This window comes from Caretta caretta, chromosome 22 (genome assembly GCF_965140235.1).
Source record: "Caretta caretta isolate rCarCar2 chromosome 22, rCarCar1.hap1, whole genome shotgun sequence".
NCBI classification, from domain to species: Eukaryota; Metazoa; Chordata; order Testudines; family Cheloniidae; genus Caretta; species Caretta caretta.
Window position 1 is genome coordinate 22,168,466 of NC_134227.1, and position 13,879 is coordinate 22,182,344.

General features: G+C 43.7%; 1 protein-coding gene across 7 annotated transcripts in view; it reads right to left on the reverse strand.

Annotated features, from left to right (window-relative positions):
- Nucleotides 1–13,879, reverse strand: part of SIK3 (SIK family kinase 3) — a 152,218-nt gene that overhangs the window by 32,595 nt on the left and 105,744 nt on the right. For all 7 annotated transcript variants that reach the window (XM_048827167.2, XM_048827172.2, XM_048827171.2 and 4 more), the window contains exons 5-6: nucleotides 9,386–9,510; nucleotides 8,223–8,346 (exon numbers count right to left, since the gene is read on the reverse strand). In XM_048827167.2, coding sequence (XP_048683124.2) covers nucleotides 8,223–8,346; nucleotides 9,386–9,510 — 249 coding nt within the window. The remainder of the gene's footprint in view (nucleotides 1–8,222; nucleotides 8,347–9,385; nucleotides 9,511–13,879) is intronic.

Here is a 13,879-nt window from a genome sequence, read left to right on the forward strand (position 1 = left end):
TCTGCCAACTGCAGCAGCTACTTCTCACACCACTCATCTAGCTCGCACCTTATGCCAGCTGAGTCTTCAGAGCAAGAAAAACCTCAACGTATTTCAGTGAAAGAAGATACACAGAGATCATTTTCAATGGAGAATGCAAGGCACCAGCCCTTCGACAGCAGAAGTATTAAGTTATGAATGGATCCTGGGGTGGAGGGGGGAAAGGGTGTTACTGTGTCTCCTCTCTAAGTGAAGAGCATTGTGGCTGTCCCAGAGGTTGGACAGATCTGGGAGTGCTTTAGATGCACTACACATTTTAGTACAACATTTCTGCCTCAGTGCAAGTATTAGATTTCTTTCAGTGAAGTCCCAAGGACTCAGGATGGAAGCATAGCAGTTAACAGCTAAGCCAAGTGACAGCACATCACAGGGCATGTACAGGGCAAGGAGTGATCAGCACATCAGGAGATAAGATGGTTTTCATGTGGCTGATGCATGCCAGTTGTCACATGGTACCCCAAAGCAGTTTGCCTATGGGTCTCGGAATCCAGAGATATGGGTCTGTTCCTAAGTCTGCTACTGACTCTGCCTAGGCAAGTCACTAGATTCATAGATATTTAGGTCAGAAGGGACCATTATGATCATCTAGTCTGACCTCCTGCACAACGCAGGCCACAGAATTTCACCCACCCACTCCTACAAAAAAACCCTCACACCTATATCTGTGCTATTGAAGTCCTCAAATCGTAGTTTAAAGACTTCAAGGAGCAGAGAATCCTCCAGCAAGTGACCCGTGCCCCATGCTACAGAGGAAGGCAAAAAACCTCCAAGGCCTCTTCCAATCTGCCCCGGAGGAAAATTCCTTCCCGACCCCAAATATGGCGATCGGCTAAACCCTGAGCATATGGGCAAGATTCATCAGCCAGATACAACAGAAAATTCTTTCCTGGGTAACTCGGATCTCACCCCATCTAATAGCCCATCACAGGCCATTGGGCCTATTTACCATGAATATTTAATTACCAAAACCATGTTATCCCATCGTACCATCTCCTCCATAAACTTATCGAGTTTAATCTTAAAGCCAGATAGATCTTTGGCCCCCACTGCTTCCCTCGGAAGGCTATTCCAAAACTTCACTCCTCTGATGGTTAAAAACCTTCATCTAATTTCTAGTCTAAACTTCCCGATGACCAGTTTATATCCATTTGTTCTTGTGTCCACGTTGGTACGGAGCTTAAATAATTCCTCTTCCTCTCCAGTATTTATCCCTCTGATATATTTATAGAGAGCAATCCTATCTCCCCTCAACCTTCTTTTCGTTAGGCTAAACGAGCCAAGCTCCCTGAGTCTCCTTTCATAAGACAAGTTTTCCATTCCTCGGATCATCCTAGTAGCCCTTCTCTGAACCTGTTCCAGTTTGAATTCATCCTTCTTAAACATGGGAGACCAGAACTGCACACAGTATTCCAGGTGAGGTCTCACCAGTGCCTTGTATAACGGTACTAAAACCTCCTTATCCCTACTGGAAATACCTCGCCTGATGCATCCCAAGACCGCATTAGCTTTTTTCACGGCCACATCACATTGGCGGCTCATAGTCATCCTGTGGTCAACCAATATTCCAAGGTCCTTCTCCTCCTCCGTTACTTCTAATTGATGCGTCCCCAGCTTGTAACTAAAATTCTTGTTATTAATCCCTAAATGCATGACCTTACACTTCTCACTATTAAATTTCATCCTATTACTATTACTCCAGTTTACAAGGTCATCCAGATCCTCCTGTAGGGAGACACTACAGCAGTCTGGGCCTGTCTCCTCATGTGTAAAACGAAGAGGACACGTCCCCTCCTTTGAAAAGCACTTGTGAGGAAGACTGCTATTAAAATGCTAGGAATTACTGTGACATTACTATTGTTCTAAGAGTCCCTAAGGCACACAGAGCTACTCCAGCTTGTTGGCACAATGGAGGGGGGCAGGAAAGGACAGGAGGAGCCTTACTTCCGCATTTGGACAACATACAAGTGCATGAGGACATTCAATGAAGATGAAAAACAAGCAATTTAAAACTGATAAAATAATGTTTTATAGAATCCATAATTAATCTGTGGAACTCACTGCGTCAAGGTTTCAAAGGTGAGGATCTCAGGATGATTTAAAGTAAAGGATTAGGCATTTATAAGGACAATGGGAACACCTGGGATAAGAGAACATTTTTAAAAGGGAAATAAACCCTCATTCCTTAGGGCATCAGCCACTGAGTAAAGAACGTTAGGAAGAAGCTGCCTCTGTGGGAAAGTTATTCCATAACTGCCCCCTTTGGAGCTTCTTGCACCATCTTTAAAATCAGCTGGTGTTAGTCACTGTTAGATACAGGATGCTAGAAGGGATGGACTGCTTGTCTGATCTAGTCTGGCAAGTCCTGTTCCTATGATACACTTTTTACAGCTTTAGTGGATTTAAAGAGAATTTTTATCGGAATGGGGCTTTGTTGGAGTTTAACAGAGACACAAACAGCCATTCCATAGACATGAAACTAATGAGACTGAAGAGCAACCAAGGGCAGCACAGTCATACGCATTACAAGACCTTGCAAATTCAGCCATCATAGGAATGTTCCAACGAGAACTCCTAGGACTCCTAAAGCAAGGCACTGAGGAGGGGCAGAGGGTGAAATTAATTCTCTTTAAACCCTTCACTGTTGTCCAACTAACAGGAGACAGCTGGTGTGGCTGAACCGTCACTTCAAGTGTTGCAGGCTGAGGGCAGAGAATGTCATGAATTCTTCATGGTCACATGAAGTTGCACAGTGCTTAGCAAAAGCGCAAGGCACTTGTTAATCAGGAGGCTCAGAAGGGATCTGTTGGAAAGCCAGAAACCAGGGCAGTTTAAGCACCTGTAAAGCAATACTAGCTACACACAGCTCTTCAGCCACTTCTGTTCTCAGACTCATGGAGCTGCTCAACATGCCCTTTCAAATGGCTCAGGCCACCCCTCCAGGCATTCCAGCCCTCCCCCTTTCCTCAATGTGTCACTCATGAGCTAAGGCTTCAAAGAGGGCCTCAGTCTGGAGAAAGCCCAGAAGGAAGAGGAAATAAAGCCTCTATGAAATCTCTAGAGCATCTGCTTCTGGCAAAGGGGATTATTTTTCATGAAACAAAAATACTGAAACAACATTAAGGCTCTAACTTAAATCAACCAGACCAAGGAAATGTAGTTAAGGGTGCCACCCTGTACCTTCCTCACCCAGCTGTGCACTGCAAAGATCTCAGACCATCAGATGCTCCTACATCTGACATAAAGGTGGCTTTGCACCTTCTTTTATGCCACTCCCTATGCAAGAGCCAAGGTTTCGTCTCCAAATCCACGTCTTTGGTGAACCCTCCCTACAGAGGTCCCTTGACTAACTAGCTCTCCATGGCTTCTTGCTTGGCAGTGTTATCCCATGCATCATTCCCGGATTAGACTAATTTCCCTGCTTTCCCTTGTTTTTGTGACATACCATGTAAGTGGGCCAAAAGGAATAACTGAAGAAGTCACTGATTAGTCCATGCCAAAGAATCAAGGGCCGGTGGGGTGTGGCGGGGTGATATAACTGACAGTGACGTTTAGAATTCACTGGCTTATTTTTGGTTTGGTGGCAGTTAAGCTCTGGATACTCAAAGCTTCAGGTTGGGAAGCCTCAGATTTAGCCGGCAAGCTAAACTGTATGGGACACAGAGACTAGGCAGGCTTCTCAGGACTCCCCATCCTGCAGAGATATTGCACCAGAACAGGGAGAAGGGGTTTTTTGTTTAAGAGAATTAAAGGGTCCAAATGAGAAAGCCATTCACATAGAGCTACGGTCAATGGCTTCCCTGTCTCCAGCCACAAGCTCTTCAGAGCACAACTCCAGTGTATTATGGCTTAAGAGCCTAGCAGAAAACTGCTTTAGGAAATCTATCTAAACAAAGGAAGGTGGTGATCTGCTCTTAGAGGCTGAGTACAGTACCACGCTGAGCATTCTCCATCAGATTATTTGTGCGCTCACACAAGTACATCAAGAAGGCTGATCTGAGACAGGCACAGTGCACGCAGGAACTGGGAAAGCTTCCCCACGACAACTCTGCCAATCCACTTTGATCATGCACTAAAGCAGCCCCTGCTGGGTTTATTCCTACCCACACACACTGACCTGCAGCCCAGCCCAGGCTGTCCCTCCTCCAGTGTACCTTCCACCTCTCCCAGCCCTGGCCTACAGCTGGTCTGTGCTGTTCTTGAGCTTCTCTCCTAAATTCTGACACAGCTCCTTAGTCTGGATTTGCAGCACCTGCTGCTATTCCAGGCTTAAACCTCTTATATGCAGTCACTGTGAATTGTGCCTAGCAATGAGATGTTTTGGAAAAATGGGGAACTCTGATGAGATCAGCAAACCTTCCTCAACTGGAACCTAAGTCAGGGTTTGGACCCAGGTCTCCAGAAGTGACAGACTACATCATTTAGGGATTGCGTTGCTAAAATCAGCCCAACCAAAAAGCAGAAATTAAATTCCACTCTTCCTCCTCGAGAGCAAAGGAATCTGAAATCACGTCCTATTCATAGATTCATAGATTCATAGATATTTAGGCCAGAAGGGACCATTATGATCATCTAGTCTGACCTCCTGCACAATGCAGGCCACAGAACTTCACCCACCACTCCTAAAAAAGACCTCACATCTATATCTGTGCTATTGAAGTCCCCAAATTGTAGTTTGAAGACCTCAAGGAGCAGAGAATCCTCCAGCAAGTGACCCGTGCCCCATGCTACAGAGGAAGGCGAAAAACCTCCAGGGCCTTCCAATCTGCCCTGGAGGAAAATTCCTTCCCGACCCCAAATATGGCGATCAGCTAAACCCTGAGCATATGGGCAAGATTCATCAGCCAGATACTACAGAAAATTCCTTCCCGGGTAACTTGGATCTTACCCCATCTAAAAACCCATCACAGGCCATTGGGCCTATTTACCATGAATATTTAATTACCAAAACCATGTTATCCCATCATACCATCTCCTCCATAAACTTATCGAGTTTAATCTTAAAGCAAGATAGATCTTTTGTCCCCACTACTTCCCTCGGAAGGCTATTCCAAAACTTCACTCCTCTGATGGTTAGAAACCTTCGTCTAATTTCTAATCTAAATTTCCTAGTGGCCAGTTTATATCCATTTGTTCTTGTGTCCACATTGGTACTGAGTTTAAATAATTCCTCTCCCTCTCTGGTATTTATCCCTCTGATATATTTATAGAGAGCAATCATATCTCCCCTCAACCTTCTTTTAGTTAGGCTAAACAAGCCAAGCTCCCTGAGTCTCCTTTCATAAGACAAGTTTTCCATTCCTCGGATCATCCTAGTAGCCCTTCTCTGTACCTGTTCCAGTTTGAATTCATCCTTCTTAAACATGGGAGACCAGAACTGCACACAGTATTCCAGGTGAGGTCTCACCAGTGCCTTATATAATGGTACTCCCCCAGTCCAGCCCCGTTTTTAGGCAGATGTGTTGATGGAATTGCCTAGCACAAGTGGCCATGAAAGCGCCCTTAGCACGAGTGCAGCTTATAACTAATGTTGGTTTCAATAAACTCCAAAAAGTCTAAAGCTAAGTGAAACATTCAGATTGACGTGAAGGGGCTTTGGTAACATGCCTTCCCACATGCAAAAATGGATGCTGCTTTCCTGGAAACTGAAGTGGTTATGTAAAGCTAGTGACCTGTATAAAACCTTCCTCCATATTCCCGAATGAGAGAGGCTAGGGAATTTCATCATCATCATCTTCTGAAGAGCTAGGACCAGAGCGAGGTTATCTATCCACCTACGCTACCATGGCAAAGAATCATGAAGCAACAGACTAGAAAGAGCAACATGCTCATTATTCTCCTCAATTTTACACCCTACAGCAACATTTCAGCGTGGCTGCACAAGCACACAAAGCCTCAGCAGTGCCTGAGCATTAGCTAAGGAACATGTAAGTTACAGGAGATGCTGAACACTTCACTTTATGTCCCCTTGTTCTTTTCACTACTGAAGTCAAACAGTTTTCTATGCTGCTCTTAAGTACAAGCTGCGTACAATTTAGGGCAGACATGTTTGCACTAATCTCCTCCACAACTCTGACTGTGCAGTCCTGGCTTCCGCGTAAGCAGCAACTGCCAATGGTGCCAAACTGCACAGGGAAGATGTGAGATAAGCAAATATGTACACAGGATTAGGATATGGCCTTTCAACTCATCTTTCAAATCCAGATTCCCAAAGATGAGAGCCTGTTGAAGTAACTCACCCACTTGGCCTTCAAAGTATTTTGTGCATGCATGTAAGAGAAGGATTCAGGGTGGGCAGGAAGTATGCGTTTCTTTTTCTTTGTCTCTCCCCAATGTATCCAAATGACTCCTCTGGTACTTGAAAAGGAACCAGTGTATTTGAGACAACTAGTCATGAATGAGAACTAGCATGCCCTGCCAAGATGAAAAAACTGATGGAAACAGCATAGCACTTCAGTATTTTTATGTCTTGTCTGGTACCGTGGGAAGATCAGGAATGACCTCAAGATGACAGGCATTAAAAACAAAATATTTAAAATGCACTCAGAGCAACTAACATTAAGAATTTACAGCAAACAGAAATGTGGTAATCTACAAACCAGTCTCCTGAGGGCGTCTTTGAGAAGGAACATTCAACCCTAAATTAACACACTAAACACCACAGCTTTGTTAAGGAAGCACTGCTTATTAATAATGAAAGCTCATGTCTGTGTCATCTGTGTACTGTACAAGTGTCATTTACAGGACTGATAGATGCAAAAGGCTCACTTAGACACTATCTTGCAGACTTGCTAAGACAACAAGCCGCTCTGGACATACTGCAGCAGAAGCATGACACTCCCCGAGCTTTCACAATGCCAGGGATATTTCTGCTCTTGAGAACCAGGTCACTAGTGGTCACTGAAATGCAGTGAGAAAGAGAACCAAATGAGGCCAGTCCTGAGACAGATGGGAGTTATGCACAAGAATGTGCTATACTAGCAGCAGCCCTTGAAGAAGGCTGCATAGAGCAGTCCCTAGCTGCAAGCAGGATATTGTAGTTTCACACAGCTAATGTGCATGTGTGGAGAGAAAGCTGGGGGGAAAGGAGGAGAAGAAAAGAAAACACTATCTGCAAACTCCTGCTCAGCACTTCAGTCCCATCTACCTAGTGAAGAAATGGATTTTTTAAAAAATCCCTGCAGCCTCCTACACTTGTCAAAGGAAGTGAAGATCAATCTACGGATATCTCCTGGTTTCCAATCGCTATATTGGTACGTACATAAAGTCAACAACATATTTAAATTAGATCTAACTGACTTTTAAAGGTTAAATGTTTGAGCACAAAAACAGACTGGAGCCCTTTTACACATTCACAGGTGAGGCTCTTCGAGGAATGAAATGCAGCTCGGCTTTATGGCGATGTGGCTCTGTACTAGCCCTATACTATGTCTAACTACGAACCTATTGTAAAGGAACGAGAATAGAAAGAAATCAAGCTGCTCAGTAACTAGCCGTCAGAAAAGCAGGTCTGTCTCTACTCACAGAGCTGTAGACAAGGAGATCCAACACACAGCCATTTTCAGAGAGAACTTGGTTTTATTTTAAATGGAATCAAGCTAATCTTTCAGGAGAATTTCTTTTTGTTGAGCCTAGAACATGCTCCATTCCAGCAGCCCATGTATCTGTGTCCAGTAAGTAGACATGTACCCAAGGGGGTTCGTACAGAAAATGAAGACAAATTCAGGATTATTAACAGAACTTACCAGAGGGCCTGCAAAACTCTCCTGTCTTAGAGAGAAATGGTAAAAGGTTCCAGATTCCTAGGGCCTGGTGTGTTTTCAGACTTTCCACCTTACAAGAGCTACTAAAAACCTGCCCTCACTAATATTTTAGTCATGTATTGACAGCAGTCTATGATATGCAAGGTTAGAATAGATGGGAGCTGAAATTTTCAAAAGAAAATGGATTTAGAAGTTCTCTGGAATTCAGAAATCCATACAGTTTACATGTTAGATAGTGCTCAACCCATACAGCTACTAGATGGGTAGAAATGTCCTTTATCTGAAGATAGAAACAAAATAAATAAATTCAGCCAGCTGGTATTGAAGCTGAACTGTTCCAAAGACACTCAGAGCAGGAAGCTTCAGATAGTGCCTGCGAACAAACAGTTTCAGAAACCTCAGTGCAAACAAATCTGGCCTTACCTGTGGACATAAAAAATGGAATGCGAAATTTTCCACTAAGCACCCTTGCCCGCAGATTCTGCAGAGTACTCCCATCGAAGGGCAGAGCACCACAGACCAGCACATAAAGGACCACACCAAGACTCTGTGTTAAAAACAAAGATTTGACACATATTAGCAACGTCAAAGGGGACATGAGAGGCTCTGAAACTGCAGAGAACAGCAGCAAGTGTAGCTTTTGGAAGAATGCAAACAAAATTAGGATATTGTCATGGTTTAGCAGCCCCCAACTAATCCCAGCTCAACCTCCCAAAGACATCTGTTGAATAAGCCTGAGATAGGCCTGCTCTTAGGCCTCAAAAACAAAGGGTGCAACAATCCTAAAATCCCAGCCCTCCATCACCACAAAGGGAGACTCTGGGTAACTATCATCCCCAGTGTAAATCCACTTGGTTCAGAGTTACACAGTTTGTAAAATTCAGTTGTGGCTCTGTGGCGACTGTACGTCCACACAGAACATGCAGAGCTTAACTCATGCCGTGCTTCTCGCCCACCCTCCTGGACCCCTTCTTAAAGCGCACAGACGATCCGGCCAGGAAAATGGAGGGATGGCAGGAATCGCACAGCCACACCAGAATGGCAACAAACCTCATGCCCAGTTTCGAACTAGGATTGTAAAACTGCTATAGCCGTGCTTTTGCAGAGCTGTTACCAAATAGCTAATGCCTGTAAGGGAGACTGTTTCAAACTACTAATTGATGTGGGATGGGCAGGCAGCTGCGAGCATTCTTCTTTTGGGCCTTTTGCCTTCATTGTGCCCCTTTAAATGCTCTGTTCTGAGGGATATGATCTCTACCTGCTACAAATAAATACACCAGGTCAAACCAGACAACAAGCAGAATAGCCAACTTCTCACTGGTAAGTATTAATTGAATATAACTCTCTTAAGACCAAATCAAAATGTACATATATTTCTACACAACTCCTAAAATATTAAGCACAGTGCCTTATAACAAGAAGCATACAATTTAATAGCTGGAATAAAGCTACATTTCTTTGAATAACACTATTTCCACAAATGGGTCCTTCCTACAAGAAGTGAATTCAGTGCTTTGGAAGCAAAGCCACATGTAAAAAGCAGCGATATGAGATCAAAGCAAAATACAGATATGTTCACCGCATACCCAAATGTCAACCTTTGGCCCATCATATTCCTTCCCTTCAAAGAGCTCGGGGGCTGCGTAGGGGGGACTCCCACACCAGGTTTTAAGCAGCTGGCCAGGTGTGAAGATGTTACTGAACCCAAAATCTGAAAGAACAATGAGAGACTCGATTAAAAGAGGAGTACATGACCCATTCCAACTGCTGTAAGCATCGGATGGTGTTTGTGTAAGCAAACGGCTGAGAGACACAGTCCAGTGAAGTCACGTGCAATCCCACAATGCCTGACTGCCCCTTGGACCACGACAGGGAAAACGGGAGGGAGGAAGAGCTGCTGCTGATCTGTGCACTAAAGTGAACCCAACCAGCAAATCTGCAGCTTCTAATAGGGGGTACAGGGGACAAACGAACAATAGAGGCAGAATGCTGACAATAGCATATCTTTGCCTCATAAAATATACACACCATTTATTTAACCTCCTTAAAAATGCCAGGAACTTAGCACTATTAGGACTGTGTCAGAATCTGCAAATACAGCCATCTCGCTTATTATATACACAGTTCTTACAAAAGGTGTTTTTCTTCCATTTATCAGATACACGTATCAGCTCTTGCAGGAGACACATGTTCTAGCAATTAGACTTAGCATTAGGATTTCAATTTACATTCAGAAGACGCTACATGAAGATTTTTCGTCGGTTTCTAGTCTCCACCCTCCCAGCTGTCAGTTTCAAAAATCTCACTCTCAGGATCAGAGCAGGTATTACAGCTAGAGCTGTTGAAACCAAGATAAGCTGAAGATATAGAGCAAAGAGAATGGGAAAACTGGGTTTTTCATTTGCCAGAAAGTGCTTGATTCTCTTCTGGCAACCTGGAAGCCCCAGTTATAGGGCACGTCTTCACTGGCAACGTTCAAGTGCTGGCTGTGACAGCGTTTTAACATGGCTTGTGTAGTCACGAGGGGAATAGCTCCCAGCGCTCGCGCACCATCTACCCTGGCACTTTACAGCACTGCAACTTGCAGCACTCAGGGGGTGTTTTTTCCCCACCCCTGAGCGAGGAAGTTGCAGCATTGTAAAGAGCCAGGGTAGACAAGCCCATAGAGGACAGTTCTCCAAACTAATCCAGCCATTCAGCAACAGCAAACAGTAAACCCGGAGACTGAAGTTAAGAGAAAAGTCTCGGTAACCAAACGGCAAGCTGTGGCCAGCCATCCAACCATTCAAACAGCATTTGCGCTCTGGGGTGATGATGGCATTCCACATTGATTGCTTTGCCACCTCCAGTGTGCCGTCCAAATCCCAGAGGTGGTTTTTGCGTGTGTCTGCACGTGTGTGTAGAAAGGGGTGGAATTTGGGAGACAAAGGTCTGCATCTCATACATACAACACTGTTTCAGCTCAATGGATATTAAGGGTTCCCCTCCCCCATTGCATCAGCAAAAAGAGCTTTGCCCAGAACATGGCATCATTAACCATTTCTTCCCTTTTTCGCTCTTCAGTCAAGGAAAAGAAAAAGTAGCAAGATGCAGGAGTACTATCAAAGGGGCCACACAGCCAAGATTATTTGCAAATTGCTTTGCCTTTGGATGTTTATGCTAATAATGCCCCAGTATTAGCACAAATGACACCAACGCACACCAACCATGGCCCACATCAACAACACACAGTTTTCATAAGATTTGCATGAGAAGCAAATCTCCACAAAGGCCTTTTGAGAGAGATGGTGTAAAAGTAGGGAAGCCAGTGAGGAAATAACCCATCTCACGAATTTGATGTGAACAAAACAAAAGCATGGCACCAAGGTGCAAGAGCTAGAGTACAGCTGGTAAAAATAAACATTTCTTATGAAGAATTTAATAAGACTAACCTTGACTCCCTAACTACAATGCACTGGGGGATAACATTAACGAAACACAGGCTCCAAGCTTTGTACTTCAAGCAGAATTAGTCTCAACCTAGCACTTTGCTAGGTTAAAATCTGTTCTCTAACAGACCAGTACAAATATGAAGAAATGGAAAAGAAATTGGCCTATGGTATTTATGGAAGTGGCAAGGTGTATTCAAGATGCAGAGATACCAAGTTTCAGAGTGGTAGCTGTGTTAGTCTGTATCAACAAAAAGAACGAGGGGTATTTGTGGCATCTTAGAGACTAACACATTTATTTGGGCATAAGCTTTCGTGGGCTAAAACCCACTTCATCAGATGCATGCAGTGGAAAATACAGTAGGAAGATATATACACACAGAACATGAAAAAATGGGTGTTGCCATAACAACTCTAACGAGACTAATCAATTAAGGTGGGCTATTATCAGCAGGAGAAAAAAAAACTTTTGTAGTGATAATCAGGATGGCCCATTTCAAACAGTTGACAAGAAGGTGTGAGTAACAGTAGGGGAAAAAAATAGCATGGGAAAATAGTTTTTACTTTGTGTAATGACCCATCCACTCCCAGTCTTTATTCAAGCCTAATTTAATGGTGTCCAGTTTGCAAATTAATTCCAGTTCTGCAGTTTCTCACTGGAGTCTGACAGGTTTCAGAGGAACAGCCGTGTTAGTCTGTATTCGCAAAAAGAAAAGGAGTACTTGTGGCACCTTAGAGACTAACCAATTTATTTGAGCATGAGCTTTCGTGAGCCACAGCTCACTTCATCACTACATCTGATGAAGTGAGCTGTGGCTCACGAAAGCTCATGCTCAAATAAATTGATTAGTCTCTAAGGTGCCACAAGTACTCCTTTTCTCACTGGAGTCTGTTTTTGAAGTTATTTTGTTGAAGAATTGCCACTTAGGTCTGTAATTGAATGACCAGGGACGTTGAAGTGTTCTCCGACTGGTTTTTGAATGTTATAATTCTTGATGTCTGATACCAAGATAGGAGCTCAATTCTTTACACTGTGAAGGTTTTTTCTTCTACTTTCATTTTGCAAAACTGTCACGAACATTTCCCAACCCCAGCACATAATCTACTTACCCATGCTTAAAAATCGTGATTGATAATGGGAAAAAAAAAAAGTTTTATTTGACTTGTTCATCAAAAAAGTTACTCCCCGTGGGCAAGCAGAATTATGCAAGTCTGGCTTAAAACATTGAGAGCATTAGCATCTGGATAGACACACACAACTGCCAAGCGTATCAGACAAGACTTCCATATTTCAAAGAGGGAACTATGAGAAGAACCAACAATGGCAAGCAGCTATCTTAGGGACTCCCAGAGCTCCCATCGCCAGAGTATCTCAAGCCTGCACAAAAAACCTACTTAACTTTGATGGTAACATGTTATTCCATACCCTCCAACTCGGTGCCAACCTTCCTCCCCATCCCAATCCCAATCCCAATCCGTTTCCGCTTCTCCAGAGATCTTTGCATTTTTCTATGCTGACCCTTATTCAGAGAGCTCTCTACAGGATGTGGTCCATGGGACTACTACCCTCTTCTCTTTCAAATCCCTACAATGACATCTACAAAAATATTAGCCAGCTAACTGATGGGGGCTGGCCATGGTAGGGGATAGCTGACGATAGTTTACACTAACTTAAAAAGAAAGAATACATTCACTTTATCCTTGTCCCAGCCTTCACGAAACTGCTCGTCATCTTACAGAGAATAAACACACCAGGGCTGTATTCCTTTTAATGGCTGGGGCCTGGCTCATTGTGCTTGCTACTGTAGTACACTGTGCATAGCGCACAAATAGTACAGTTCAAGACCAAGAACTGCTTCAAAAATCAGCAAACGGATTCATATAATAAACACAAATTAATTTCAAACCCATCACTTGCCAATTCCTTGGGTTTTGCACAATGTTGGGAACTAAATAAATTACTCTGGCTTGGCAAATACAACAACATTCAGCCCGAGGAGGCTGATTCACAGAAACAGCACACAGCTTGGAGTTTCTCTAGTCCACCTCTGAAAACCTTTGAAATGTGCTCTCATGCTTACAGTGGGACGCTTGGCAAGTCACTGAATTCTGACTGCCAGGCAAGCACTAAAGCCTACAAAACTAGGCTGCACCTTTAACAACAAACCCTGTGAAATCAAGTTTAAATGCAAGTTTTTCCTCAAATGAATAGGCATGTGCTGAAACCTAGGCAAGCTAGCTGACATTCTGAGCAAGCTGATATGGTTTGGTTTTTTATCCCTAGCATTCGGCAGGAAGTCAATGTGCGCCAAAGAGCTTTAGAGCATTCTTGGGAACCATTACCATATTAATAGTGAGCTCTTTGCAGCTTGATAATTTGGGGAGGAGGGGGGGCTGGTGTGGAGGGGAAGAAGAAGAGACAGAAGACACACAGAGGTGTGAAACAGTAGGAAATGAAACAAGAAGACAGACAACAAAACCACAGGTCCTGTCTCAAAGTGTTAAAGGCAGAACTTAAACAAGCTCCTCCCCACCCAGTTGTTAACATGAACAAGTCTATCATCTCCACCACAAGCTGCAGCCAACCTCAACGGGAAGTAACCAGAACTACAACCAAGTTCAACCTGAGAATGTTTTGGTGAAACCATCCTG